Genomic DNA, 15,429 nt, shown 5'->3' on the forward strand with positions numbered 1-15,429 from the left:
ATAGAAAGTATCGTACTTGTAGCATACAAATGCTTTTTCCTTTTTGGGTCTGATTCTCCAGGGTCCATGTTGATGGGAGTTAAGGACTTGAGTCTGTACCATTTCAGATCAATTGGTTTTCCCATTGAATTGAATGGAAGTAGCATTGTGATTAAGATGGTGGTGGAGTATTGAGAAAACACATGGGATTATAGGCCTAGATCCATAGAAGTATTAAGGCACCTAACTCTCATTGATTTCAGTGGAAGTTAGGTGCCTAAATACCTTTGAGGATCTTGGCCATAGTTACCAGTTCTTTCATGCTCAGAAAGATTTGCTGGTGTGAGTACTCTGTCCCAATTTTTAGCTTCATGGAATAGTTGGGTTTAAAAAGTTATTAATATTGACCATTTTCTCATTTCCATGTGGTGTTCTTCCAAAGAAATTATTCTCTGCTTAAAATGTTGCAGCACTGACTTCAGTTTCACCTGTCTAGCTCCTTCATGTTCCCTACTGTAACTCTGATTTAAGGCTCTCTTTAGAGCTTCCATGCTATTCTTTTATTTTACCAGTCCACTTCCTGTCACTGCTCAAATTACTCTGTGGCATTTATTGCTCTGTCCTGCTCCTTACCCTTTTTCATTCCTCTTCTATGACTGGACATCTCTGAGCTATGCACATAAGGGTAGCTGAATTTAAGAATGGAAGGAATCAAGCAAAGATAGGCACTCTTTGCTGTAACAATTGCACATATGCTGAGTATTTAAGAAGTTTCTCAAATTATTCTACAGAGGGAGATAAAGGCATTGCAATGATGACTTTTGATGGTCCCATTACTTTTATGTCTCATTGCTAAGAATTAAAAGATTTATTCTTCCCTTTATTGGATTTGAATAAATTCATATTTAGTTATACTAAGCAACGGGTTTTATGCATTGGATTATTGGGTTGCCTGTTTTGTTGAAATGGATAAAAAATATTAAGTGAAAACAGATTTGCATGTATTACCTAATGTGACTAGCTCCACTTTCACCACCTAGCATACCAGCATCTATGATAACTTGTGCAATCTAGGTTTGTCCACTTCAGTTTTATCAAACAGCTGTGTTGTGTCTTGTGTTGTGGTTTTTAATTTAAAGACAAGGACATGTTTTGGTTAATTTCCCCCTAAGAACTAGGTTCTCTACCTTGCCAGTGATATCAGACGTTACTGGCCACTTTTCCTGCAAACACCTTTGCACTTTCTCCAAAACCAACCCTTAGGCATTAGAGGAGCCCCTATAAAAATCTGCAAAGCTAATACATTATCTTGCTTCAGATCTCTCCAAAGCTCACTTCTACCACGATGTTTATGAAACGCTTGGCAATGGCTAGACATCTGATGTGCTGTGACCACTGCCTGTTAGACTAATCATAATTGTCTCACTGTCCCCTTGTGCCCGCAATAGGGTTGCCAACTTTCTGACTGCAGAAAACCAAATGCCCCAGCCCTATCTCTGCCCCGCCCATGCCCCAAGGTCCTATCCCTGCCCTGCCTCTTCTCCAAGGTTCTGTCCCTACTCACTCCATCTCCCCTCCCTCCATCGCTTGCTCTCCCCCACCCTCACTCACTCATTTTCACCTGGCAGGGGGTTGGGGTTCAGGGGGTGAGGACTCTGGCTGGGGGTGCAGACTATGAGGTGGGGCTAGGGATAAGGGGCTTGGGGTTCAGGAGGGGGCTCAGGACAGGGGGCTGGAGTGTGGGAGGCGAGCTCCGGGAGGGGGCTCAGGCCTGGGGTAGGGGATTGGGGCACGAGAGAGATCTCGGGGTGCGGGCTCCAAGCGGCACTTACCTCCGGCATCTCCCAGAAGCAGCCAGCATGTCCCTGCAGTTCCTCAGTGGAGGAGCCAGGTGGTTCCGCACGCTGCCACGCCTGCAGGCACCGCCCCCACAGCTCCCAATGGTCGCTGTTCCCCAGGGGCCACAGGAACACGTCGCTGCTTCCGGGAGTTGCATGGAGCCAGGGCAGGCAGGGAGTCTGCCTTAGCCCCACTATGCCACCGACTGGACTTTAAACAGCCTGGTCAGCAGCGCTTACTGGAGCCTCCAGTATCACTTTTCGACCGGGCGTTCTGGTCAAAAACCGGACACGTGGCAACCCTAGCCCACAGGTCTGTTTGTTGTGTCCAACAGCTGTCTCATGTGACATACTTAGATTGCAAGTTCCTTAGGGCAGGGACTGGTTTTTGGTTGTGGGGTTCCTGGCACAGTGGGGTTTTAATCTTCATTGGAGCCTCTAGGTGCTTGGCAAAAGGAGTTCACCAGTTCAAATCCAGACCAGGTAAGGCCTTGTCTATGCAGTTTTTATATCGACATAACTGTTTCAATTAGGGGAGTGATTTTTTTACTGAAATAGTTATACTACAACCTGTAGTGTGAAAGCAGTTATGGTGGTATATCTTACTCGCCTTCCATACCTAGGTATAAGCAATACCGGTATAAGGAACTTTGATACTCATATAAATGCATCCATACTAGAAAGGTTGTACCACTTGAACTATACCAGTATAGCTAAAGTGAAACAATTTGTGTGTGTGTAGACAAGCCCTTAGTAATGTCTGAAAGCTATCATCTTGAGGTTGCTTGGTGGCCTGTGTTGGAATGAGCTGGTATCCTTAGTGTAACGGAATTTCACAGTGAAATAACATTTGTTCACTTCCAAAAACGGCTTTTGATTTACAAGAAAATTGTTAAGGGAAGAACAAAGTATAGTTTGCTTCCTCTGGTCCCAGTCCAACCCCCACGAAAATGTTTGGTTTTGCTGCTGCTTTTTTTGCCAGATTCCCCAGTGAAGGGACTATTTTTGCAGAGCTGTATTACAGACTGTGAAAGCTTGAAGCCAAATTTTACTATTTTTTTGCATCTCCAACTAAAATACTTAGCCAAATGTTGTAGAAGAATTGGCTGTTACCCTGAGATACTGAGTCTTTTCTCTCAAGTTCAACATAAATCTTCTGTTGCCATGAGAGGGGGAGCAATTGTCATGTAACAGCATGAAAGTAGAAATCAGAAGCCCTGGGTTCTGTTCTGGTTCTGCTACAGACTTGCTATACAGCCTGGGACAGGTCACATAAGCCCTGATTCATCAAAGCATTTAAGCATGTGCTTCAATTTCCTTGTGTAAAATGGGAATTCTATACCTACTGCACTTCACTGGGGTGCAGTGAGTTAATTCATGCATGTCAAGTGCTTTGAAATCCTCATGCAGAAAGCACTACAGAAGTGGCAAATAGTGTTATTAATTATAATGTTATTACTATGGTTAAATTGACCCTATAGTGCTTTATTTAAGACTGAAGCAAGATAAATTATGAACTCCCTCAGAAATAGATTTTATAAGAGTTCAAATAAACCCTTAACTGCTCCACACTCAACTAAATTAAAATGATTTTCAGCCAATTTATTAGACCCTTTAATAAATGTCATCACTAAGATTTTCAAAAATTAAAAGAATACCCAGGTTTTCTCTGCAGCATTAATTTCCTTCTAACTCTCACTTCTGTCGAATGTATACCAAGTCTACTGATGTTACTAAGCAACGCCAACATTACCAAATAATAGAAAACATAACATATAATGACGGTATAATTTTGACTCTGTATCATGGGGTTAATTTTTTAATTATGTACCATAAAGCTAATAGGAATGTGCTGAGATTCAGGAAGTGCATGATGCTGCAATTTAAAATCTATTGTTTTCATTATACAAAACAGCTCATATTGTCTTCTAAAAATGTGCATTTAATTGCATAAAGACAGCAAAATACAAAAATTATTGAAATAATGTATTCCAATTTAAATCCTTTAAATCCTGTTTAAATCCTTTTTACATTTATGTAGCAATTATAGCCTAACCACAGGATCTAACATCATAGAGCTTCATCAAAATCAATCAAATTTCTTAGACTGAACCTGGAATGTTGTTCTGATGGAATTGCTCCCAAAGGCAATTTTGATCTATTTAGACATCAGTTTTACAGCATATTCTGAATTAGATTATCCCTGGTAATATTTTCAAGGTAATGTTTTATTCTGGCAATAAATCTAAGAAATTTCCATCATGTAAAATAATAAATGAATTGTAAACTAGCTAAACTGAAGTATTTGTACTCAAAAACATTATTAATACTGTTAGAAAGTGCAGAACCAGTTTTGTTTGAGTATGTAATTGTAACAACTCTTGATCTCAAACAATAGGCAAACCAGACCCTGAGAATCCCTTGGTGTGGACCTGCTAAAAGGGGTACAAGCTTTCTATACTACTGATCATTTATTTGTCTTTCAATTTCTGGACTCCCTTGAATCACAATACATGTGACTGAACCTATGAGTGAATGAAACCAGATCTGTCACTTACTCATGGGATAAAGAAGTAACTAGATTAAATAAATAAATAAATAAATAAATAAATAAAACATTGAGTGGGGACAATTTGGGCTTCTCTGTGCCTGTGGCCAGAGCTGGGGTGAACCTAACCAGGATTCAGATTCTAATGATCACTTGATGATTACCTGTTCTGTTCATTCCCTCTGGGGCACCTGGCATTGAGCACTATCAGAAGACAGAAAGAAAAGGAGTACTTGTGGCACCTTAGAGACTAACCAATTTATTTGAGCATAAGCTTTCGTGAGCTACACTCACTTGTGAGCTGTAGCTCACGAAAGCTTATGCTCAAATAAATTGGTTAGTTTCTAAGGTGCCACGAGTACTCCTTTTCTTTTTGCAAATACAGACTAACACGGCTGCTACTCTGAAACCTATCAGAAGACAGGATACTAGACTAGATGGACCTTTGGTCTGACCCAGTATGACCGTTCTTATGATCTGTCTACATTACAAAACTATCTCCAATCTGAAACACTTTTCTAGGTTCTTAGAAACAGACTGGAACCAAGCAGCAAAACTAGGTCAAATGAGAAAAACTTTCAAAAAGTTGTTTAGTGCTCTAACTTAGCTGGTCTCAAGGGCCATTTCTAGAAAAGTTTCTAAAACATGTTGCCCAGCCACACAAGACGCTGGTTGAACCATGTTACCTGACATAATTTTTAGGAACCAATCTGTTAACTGTTTCAAAAAAAAAAATCCCCATCGCATCCGATGAAGTGAGCTGTAGCTCACGAAAGCTTATGCTCAAATAAATTGGTTAGTCTCTAAGGTGCCACAAGTACTCCTTTTCTTTTTGCGAATACAGACTAACACGGCTGTTACTCTGAAACCTAGCTATGAAGGATGCTTGTCCCACCTAACAACATTTAAACCAAAGGTGGCAGATGGACATGCAGGTAGAAAATATGGCAGTTAATTGCAAAACTGTCACAAGAAATAGATTCCCTAAGTACAGCAGCTGTGAAATCACAGAATTCAAAGGGCCTTGTGCATAATACTACACTGCAAAGAATGGAACCTGTTTGTGCTCAGCTTAATGATTGAAGTACAGGGTCCTATATGACTATTGTGACTAGAAATGCTATGACAGATGTACAACACAGATTGTTGCCTGATTGTAGTAGAAGACTTCGGGCCAGACTCTGAGCTCTGTTACACTGGTTTAAATCCAAAGTAACGCCATTGAAGTCATAGTTATTCCAGACTTACTCCCATGTAGCTGAGATCATTAGCTAGCCATTTTTTTGCAAAACCTTTTCCCTGTTTCTGATGTTTTTTAAACAGCTTACAGTTTTCTCCACAAATGAAAATACACAAATGTTACAAATGAAAATACAGATTGTGGATGCAGTACAGCAGAATTAAGCTTTAGGTGTTCTCACCTGAGTTTGCTGGAAAAACCTGTGTATCAAAACAGATGTAATAACTCTGAACTCTGTTCCATTTAAACATTAAATATTTCATATAAAAATAAGCACTGCCCTGAGTATTATCTATTTGCAGATGTCACTTGGGACTTTATTTTCTGGTAGCATTTATGTAATAAATGAGCGATCATCATTAGTAAAAAGAAAATGTAGATATGTTTGAATGTTTCCCAAAATTTGTTTTAGAACTCTCAGCATGTGACTAAAATAGCCCAGATTTCAATTTACTCTGAATTTTTCTGGAATGGCAAATCCAGATATTCAACTGTTTTCTCTTTTGTAATGATTTGCCTTTACATAGTGTTAATTAGCACTTTGTGAACCTATCTGCGTGCTTTTCTCCATGTTTTCTTTTAAAGTCAACTCAGTGAATGAAAATGCAAAATATTTGGGATATTTTGGCCTTTTAAAAAAAAGATCCACTTATTCCCATTTCAAAGTTTGGTTGGCTTGTTTGTTTGTTTTTCCTTTTTTAACATAAACTTCATGCAGCATACCGTGATGATTCTCTCCATGACAGCATGGCATTCTCTGTGCACTCTTGTTCATGTGATTGGAACCTAGTCAGCTCTTACCTATTGCTGTCTTATCATTTGTCTCACACCTTCAGAGGTACAGTTTCAACCTGACCTGCTGAAATTGAAAATGTAACCTTCCCAAAATAACAGATGAGGGATACTTTCAGCTGACATTTTGACATTTGGGCCTCAGTCTGGGAATCTGTGACCTAAAGCATGAGAAACATCTAAACTACCAGCTTACTATACTTATGGCTGCTGTAGCCTCCTAAGAGGCTTGAACTTCACAGTATATGTTAACTCTAATGATCATAGAGGTTGTAAGTAATAGGACAAATGAACAACAGACTGCACCTAACTGTCCTTAATGTGACTCCTTGACAGTTTAACCTCATTTTTAGGTTTGTTTCCACATTTTGAATCAAAATAACTGCAAGACCAAACAAAACAAATCTCTCAGGGCTTGGGCACAATAAATAAACAGCCTGTGTAATAGTTCATCTGCAGTGTTTTGTTCTTATATCTACAAAATGTAAAGAGCTAAGTAAGTGTTCATTATGTGTTGGTTCCATGCCTAGCTCAGTGGTTTCCCAATCTTGGCCAAAGCTTTTGGGAACACCGTAATATAAAGAAATAATATATAGTAGGCAGACTCTGTTTTAAATCAAGGCTGGGATTTTTCAGTGGAGCCTTTGAGAGATAGAAGGACAACTCTCATTGTAATTGTAATTGAAAACCCCGTCCTATGGACCCTAGTTCTGCATCTGAATATGTGTGCAGAGAAGTTCACTTGTGCATGTCTATTTGCAGAATCGGGATTCTAGATGTTACAGCATGAACCATAGCATTCATGTTTTAATTCACCAAAGTTGGTGGGGATTTGAGCAATTTAAAAAAAAAAAACCAATTTGTTGTTTCTATGTTGCTGTATATCAGTATAATTTTTCTTGATAAGTAAATTTTCACTTTTCCAGCCTATTTCATTCTTCATAAGGTTTACCCAAAAAAGAAAAATATATTAAGTGCATTTCAATAACAGATTAAATATCCTAACAATGTTTTTGTAAAGAATATCAGAAAACAATAATTTTATACCATTAATTATTCAAAGAGGTAATCGACTGATTATGCAAACTAAGAGACTACCACTGATAAACCTCTTAAATTGCCTTTCTTTGCTGACATACGAGTGGAAATCTTTTCCACTGGAGCTAAATGAAAAGCATAACAAAACCTCTCCGAATTTGGGGGTCTCAAATAAAAAGGTCAGATGTAAGCAAGAGCATAGGATAATTTAAATTTGAGCTTAATTTTTCATGAGAAGCATTATTCTCACTGGCGAAAAATATATATAGAAATATCCACTGTCCTAATCAGTAAGTGTCCTTATGAGTCTCAGATCCCTTCCTTACTTGGATAAAGAGTTCTGATCTGTTTTCTGATGAATGCCTTCAGCCTTATCATATCAGGCACATCCAGGCTGTAAGTCTTCTAACTCAGAATGTGGTGGAAGTAGTGAAAACAGCCTGATATTTTGGTGAATGACTGCCCAGTTCATGGATGCACAGGCCATGACTCCTCCCCTGGCTTGTTAACAAAGCCCACCTGGGTTCTGATGGACTCATGGAGTAACTAAATTCCACAGTACACTGGGTGTTTGTGGAGTCTCTCTGTAGACCAACCTCCTCCTGTGCAGTTGAGTATGGGATTTCTGCTACACTCCTTGCCTGCAGTGCCTGTAGGCAGGAAGTCAGAAGAAAGCAGTATTTCATCTTTTATACCTAATTCTAAAGGCAAGATTAGGCCTAGCTATTACAGGGTGGATTTGCATTCTAATCACATTTTCATTTATAATTACTGTAATTCTTTTAATGTGTTCTTGTTCCCACTACATCTTTAAACAAAAAATGGTATTTAAGGTTTATTGACTTCATGGTGCTTCTGTGTTTGCGGTGGTTTTCATAAAAAGGGGATTTTTTAAAATACTTTTTTTATAATTGTCCTTAAATCTGATTCATAACACTGTGCAAACCATTTAGAAATATCAAGAGCCACAGAGGTAGAACTGTGTTGGAAATTCTTAGACTGTAGCATCTGACTTGCATTCAAATCCTATGGCCAAAATTTTCACAGAGCGCCACTGTTTTTAGGTACCTCAATTTTGGGAGCTCTACATAGGGTACTTTCAGCCGGCTTTTCAAAAGACCTGTGCACCTGCCACTTCCATTGCAGTTTTAGGTGCTCAGCACATCTGAATATTAGGTCCAAGGTTTCTCAAGATGGACACCCAAAAAATAGTAGCCATTTTTGAATATGTGGCTGCAAATTACTGCTGGTGTGAATATATACATTCTGCCATAGTGTCCTAATATAAAAACTTGCATTTGGTGTCCCTTGTGTTGTTTTTGAGAATTTAAAATAAATCTTGAAAGAAAAAATCATAATAAAATGGTGATGTGTATGAACCCTTTAAATAGAAGTTTTCTCTCAACTGGTAAAACTATAACAATATTTAGTCTAGCTGTGATTAGAGAGGCATTCTGCTTTGGACTTTTTTCTTGGGTTTGATTTGGCTTAAAATTTCAGACTGGGTTTAAAGATTGGATTTTTCTAGTATTTAAGTATGTCCACATGTGCATATATTTGTGTATCTATTGCTCCTTTTGAATAGGCTGCTGCCCCTGGGGTCTTCCTCCGGGAGCTCTGGGGCATGCTTTAATGTGGATAGTCTTGAGTGAAGTTAGTTCCACAACAGGAGGCACTGTTTATAAGTAAAATTAAAGTTTTAGATATACTCAGTCAGTTCAAAAATCTTGCTGATGAATGCTGCCTATAATTTAGAGCCTGATCAAATTCCCATTAGAGTCAATGGGAGTCTTTCCATTGACTTCCGAGGCAGTTGGATTTGGCCCTTTAATTATTAGATTTAGAACTGTCATTTAGTAAATCTACTGCTTTACTTATACAGTATTAGAATCTACCATAAAATTTTGACAATATTACTGTGATAACTTAAGCCTGTAAGCTGCCAATAACTCAGACTAAACAATTACCAAAAGGAATATAATAGAGGGAAGCTGTGAATCCTCTTCAGAGCCATGACTAATAGAAAATGTCTGCTTTCTTTGAGGTACTATGTAAGAGAGGTTATTAATGAACTAATGTGATGAATGTTCAGAAAAAGCACAGCAAATCACTGAAACTAGAATTTGAAAAAGGAGCGATAGTTGCAATAACTGAGACCATTTTAAAAATCGAAGAATGAGATAGAGGTTTAAAATAGAATCTAAATAGGTAGTTCTTGTTTTAAGTGACTATTGCTTCATTTGTATAAGATAACTTCACCATTTCTAGCCAGAGCTTGTCAAATGAACTAGTTTTCACACTCCATTTTATTAGGATTAAAAATAAATCATGTTAAGAAAAATATGGTGTATATAATATACATGCTTATTACCAATTAAAATCTTCTAGCTGCCCAGAAATAGGGCAAAATCCTGAAGTGCTTCCCAAGGAAATTTTGCCTGAGTAAGGACTTAAGGGATTGGAACATCCAGTCCAGTGCGCTCAAGCATAGTTATCCTGGTGCAGATGTTGTATTTTTCTAAATTATTTTTTATCAGTGGTTCTGTGATGCCAGCTCTGTTATAGCTAAGTTTCCAAATAGTATATAGAGGGGCCTCACACAAAGTCCATTTTAAATATTAGTAAAACCATATAAATTTATCTATATTCTGTATATATCCCTTTCCAATTCCCAGGAGTCCTGTTCCATCTAGCTGGGACCTGCATCCCATTTAGCAATCTGGGAGGGTGGGATAGTTGCGACTGTCAGATTAAGAACCCCTGCTCTCTTTTAATATCTGGTTTTCTTCTGTTTGAGGATGAATTAATAGTAAATAGAGCCCAGACCATCCAAACTTGCCCCCTGCTCCCACCTCCCAGACAAAAACTTTTAGAATCCCCTGAATTGTATTCTAGGTATCTCTTGGAGACAACCTTTAGCCTCTCCTTGGAGAGACTAATGTTCTCTGCTCTAATTCTAAAGCTCTGACCTTGCAGCAACTACCCCAGCTACACGTGTGTGCATGCACACACCACAGGTCTTTGAGCTTCTGCAACTAATCCACCCAGACTAGTTTATCCTCTCACTCCACATTCAGTTGATGCAGACTCCATTTCTCTTGCTCTGATGCATTGTTGTGTCTGTCTGTCTCCTTACTGATTGGATCCCAAGGATTTTGCCTTATTTCACTCTGCTCTTGCTAGACACATCCTTTCTGTGCTACAAGTCAAGGCTCTCAACCCATAGCCCATTGGAGACAGAATTAAAGCATCAACTAAATGACACTTGCTAGTTAGATTCTAGCAGTGAATTTGGGGAGATGAATTGATACTCCAAAATGTCATGGAATCATTATTAATGGCTAGGGCTGTCGATTAATTGCAGTTACCCCAAAAAAGTTAATGGCTATTAATTGCAGTTTTAATTGCACTATTAAACAATAGAATACCAATTGAAAATTATTAAATATTTTGGGTTTTTTTTACATTTTCAAATATATTGATTTCATTTACAACACAGAATACAAAGTGTATAGTACTCACTTTATATTATTTTTATTACAAATATTTGCACTGTAAAAATGATAAACAAAAGAAATAGTATTTTTCAATTCACCTCCTATAAGTACTATAGTGCAAGCTCTTTATCATGAAAGCACAACTTACAAATGTAGATTGTTTTGTTTTTGAGTGCAGTTATGTAAAAAATATAATGTAAAACTTTAGAGCCTACAAGTCCACTCAGTCCAACTTCTTGTTCAGCCAATCACTAAGAGAAACAAGTTTGTTTACATTTACAGGAGGTAATGCTGCCTGCTTCTTATTTACAATGTCACCTGAAAGTGAGAACAGATGTTTGCTTGGCAGTTTTGTAGCCAGCAATGCAAGGTATTTACGTGCCAGATATGCTATACATTTGTATGGCCCTTCATGCTTCAGCCACCTTCCAGAGGACATGCTTCATTTTTTTAATCGTGGGATTAATCACAATTAATTTATTTAATTGCTTGACAGCCCTATTAATGGCGTGTCCTAAATAGCAAGAAGTAAAAGGAAGGAAATGATAACAAGGAAAATAGAACCAGGTAGAGCCTCCTCTTCTTTCTTCGTAGCCTAGTCCAGCGTTTTGAGTAGGCAAATGTTCTCACTGATGTAGTATCCACCATTAATTACAGCACTGAGCAAGAAAATGTCAATTCACCATTTTACTCTCCTGGCACAGAGTGGCGGGGGTGTGGGGGGAGAGGAAGTAAACTGCTTTAGATAACTTTTTTGCATGGTACTAATTACAGAGAAGAAGTCAGACTTCATCTATGATGCATTCATGCATATACACAGAGATAATTATTAGTCTTATTTTATTTTGCAGATGCTTCAGAAAGTTGTTCGCTCGCCCCCAGTTCTGTCAACCAGCTCCTCGAGAGGGGAATCGCCTATTATTTCACCAGCCAAGCTTAACGGCATTTTGAACTAATTATTCTCCACATGGCCTTCCTCCTGGTGTCAGCTTATCTTTTGCTGACTCACACTCAGGGTGCTCCTGTTGAGAATGGGGCACTGCTGGAGACACTGAAGTCGCAAGTAGGATTTTTCAATAATAAAAGTGAACACTACTCTGCACAGGTGAGACCTCCTGGCACAAACCGACGAATACCTCAGACGATCATTGTAGGAGTTCGAAAAGGAGGGACCAGGGCCTTATTGGAAATGTTGGATATTCATCCTAATATTGTGGTAGCAACTACAGAAGTCCACTTCTTTGACTGGGATGAGAATTATGTTAAAGGAATAGACTGGTATAGGAGTCTGATGCCATTTTCTTATGAAAATCAAATTACTATTGAGAAAACACCAGGCTATTTTACCTCACCACAGGCTCCAGAAAGAATTCATGACATGAATAGCTCTATTAAATTGCTTCTCATTCTAAGAGACCCCACTGAGAGAGTAATATCTGATTATACCCAAGTATATTACAACAGACTAGAAAGCCACAAGCGTGTTCAGCCCTTTGAAGAAATTGTTATTAAAAATGGAGCACTTAATACCAAATATAAAGCTATTCAGAGAAGTCTCTATGATATCCATATGGAAAAGTGGCTTAAGCATTTCAACTTAGATCAGATTCACATAGTGGATGGCAATACTTTAATCAAGGACCCTCTTCCTGAGTTACAAAAAGTAGAAACATTTCTTAATCTTCCTTCCAGAATTATGTCTTCAAATTTTTATTTTAACCAAACCAAGGGGTTCTATTGCATTAGAAGTGATGGAAGAGAGAGATGTTTACATGAATCCAAAGGGCGCCCCCACCCTGTTGTCAACAACACTGTTTTAGAGCAACTTTACTCTTACTTCAGAGAGCACAATGCAAAATTTTACAGAATGGTTAATCATTCGTTTGACTGGCATTAATACATTTGGAATAAATGTTTCTTAAAATGTCCTGAAATAAACTATTTTCAAAGTTACCTTTGTAAACTCTCTGGGGTTGCTCAGACTGAAAACGTCAGAAGTGGTTATATTGAAAACATAGCCTCCATTGGGGATTGTTGTCCATTAGCAGCACCCTTTAAACATGGGAGAAATAAGTTTGATATATTTATGTATAACTACTGTGGGCCAGAATTTTATCTCAGTTTCACTGCTGCAAATCCATTAATTTCAGTGGAGTAACTTCAGATTTACACCTGTATGACTGAGATCAGAGTTGAGTCTCTTTGGAAAAATGAGACTGCTTTAAGCAGTATACAAAATGTAGATAGTTGAAATGGTATCATTCGAACTGTTCTGTAATTTTTGTTGGTAGTATTTTTTATATCATGCACCATGATAATGGCATTGATTTCTAGAACTTTCATACAGTAGAATAATGACATATGTTAATACAGGGGACTCCAAAAGTGCTTCCTTTAAACAATTTAAAATCTGTGAAATTAACTATTATTATAAAGTACTTCCTACTTAAATAACTAACATATAATAAAGGGGCTCCAGTCCAACTATGGTTTTGAATACCTACCAGCTTGCTCTGTGTTGAAGCTCCTTCTATATAGAATGTTAGTATTAACACTTATTAATTGCACGCAAAATCTTCAAACTGGTGGAGAAAATTAACTATTTGGAGAAACTTAAAATTTTGGGGTTCAGGATGCAAATAGACAAGCATCCAAAACACTCTTGGTTTACATAGCAATATTGATATGCTTAATAAAAAGTAAATCTGTAAACAGTCATTAGATGTCAGCAATTGTACAAATGTTTATTTAATTACATAAATTGTCACTTTCCTCTTGAATGGAAAACAATTTTTCATCAATACTGACTTATTGTTTGTATTTCTGTGACTAATTGTTCTACTGCTCTCTTAGATTTAGTTTATGTATCTAATTTGACACATTGTTTACTGAAAAAATATTAATTGCCTGCTCTCCAAAGCATGGAATACCATTTTTTTGTAATTTCTATTTGCAGATCATTAGATGTACTCAGAGTTGAAAGTAATTTCATGTAACATGTATATAATATTGTATATCAGTCACAAGTTATATTCAAGATATCAAGTATGATTTACTCAGATTTTCTATAAAATCATGTCAATCCATATTCATGCATTAGGAATTGTTTGTTCATTATAATTTTAACAGCATCATGCTGGTCTTTTTTAGGTTCTAACCCTTCTCATGTGTATCAATACTGAAAAAGAAAACTTACTTTAATCATTCTGGCAGGAGTTATTTTTGCCAGTTACAGTTAGTCTGAGAAATGTACTAGCAGTTGCATTTGGTCTTAATGATCATAGTATGAAAAGTCTCTCTTAAGAATCATCCACCAGTGTACAAATAAGATCCTAGCGTGGGATTTTTAAAATACTTTCTATATTCATCAACAGGCTTGACTCCAGACAGGCAGGAGAGAAGAAGAAAATATAGTCTTCATGATCAGCTGGAATGTTGCTACTCAGGAACTCCAGTTTCACAATGATAGGTGGTGATTCAGCCACACAGGCAGAGGTGAAAGTAAGCCGGTACGGTATGGCATACCGGTAAGAAAGCCGGTACACAGCCAACTGTACCAGCAGGGTCGCTGATGGGGGGGAGGAGGAGAGGAGGAGGGTGCAAAAGGGGCACCTTCCCCAGGGCCCAGCAATTTAAAAGGGCCCAGGGCTCCCGGCAGCAGCTGGAGCCCCTGGCCCTTTAAATCGTTACTGGAGCCCTGGGGCTCCCGGCCACCGCTACCCTGAGGCTCTGGCAGCAATTTAAAGGGGTTCCTGGCCGTTGCTGTTGCTGCCAGTTCCCCCACTTCCGCCCAAGGCCCCACCTCTTCTGGGGGCCCAGAGCCACGCCCTCCCCTCCCCACACACACGCCTTGCCCAGGATCGCAGCCGCCCTGCATACCAGTAAATCCATCCATCAAGTTACTTTCACCCCTACACACAGGTCACTTTGGTGTGAATGGGAGTTTTCCTACTCATCCAGTATTACTTTGAAATGTTATCCCTTAGTTGTTCCTAGTACTGTTAGTTTGTACCACACTGCAGCCTGTTCCCTAGCAATCACAAACCTCCACTCTATGAGAGACGTTGACTCAATAACAGCGGATGCCTTTCTGGAAGACATAGTTTAGTTATGATAGGTCTCAGAATAGCAGCCATGTTAGTCTGTATTCGCAAAAAGAAAAGGAGGACTTGTGGCACCTTAGAGACTAACAAATGTATTTGAGCATGAGCTTTCGTGAGCTACAGCTCACTTCATCGATGAAATGAGCTGTAGCTCACGAAAGCTTATGCTCAGATACATTTGTTAGTCTCTAAGGTGCCACAAGACCTCCTTTTCTTTTTAGTTATGATGAAATTCTATGGTCTGTTATACAGCAGGTCAGAGTAGATGATCTTATAGTCACTTCTGGCCCTAACATCAAGGAATCTAGTGCTTTTTGCACTGAGATTGTGTGTACTTTGAAATCCAACTGAAGTACATGGGAACTGAAGTTATTCAATCTTTCTACAGTTGGTT

The 15,429-nt window shown here is 38.5% G+C and overlaps 1 protein-coding gene across 2 annotated transcripts in view; it reads left to right on the forward strand.

The window, feature by feature from the left end:
* LOC140915356 (heparan sulfate glucosamine 3-O-sulfotransferase 1) overlaps positions 1-15,121 on the forward strand; it is a 100,611-nt gene extending 85,490 nt beyond the window's left edge. For both annotated transcript variants that reach the window (XM_073354944.2, XM_073354943.2), the window contains exon 2: positions 11,784-15,121. In XM_073354944.2, coding sequence (XP_073211045.1) covers positions 11,900-12,829 — 930 coding nt within the window. In that variant the 5' untranslated portion in view covers positions 11,784-11,899 and the 3' untranslated portion in view covers positions 12,830-15,121. The remainder of the gene's footprint in view (positions 1-11,783) is intronic.
* The last annotated feature ends 308 nt before the right edge of the window (positions 15,122-15,429 follow it).

The sequence above is a fragment of the Lepidochelys kempii genome, chromosome 7 (assembly GCF_965140285.1).
Source record: "Lepidochelys kempii isolate rLepKem1 chromosome 7, rLepKem1.hap1, whole genome shotgun sequence".
NCBI lineage: Eukaryota > Metazoa > Chordata > Testudines > Cheloniidae > Lepidochelys > Lepidochelys kempii.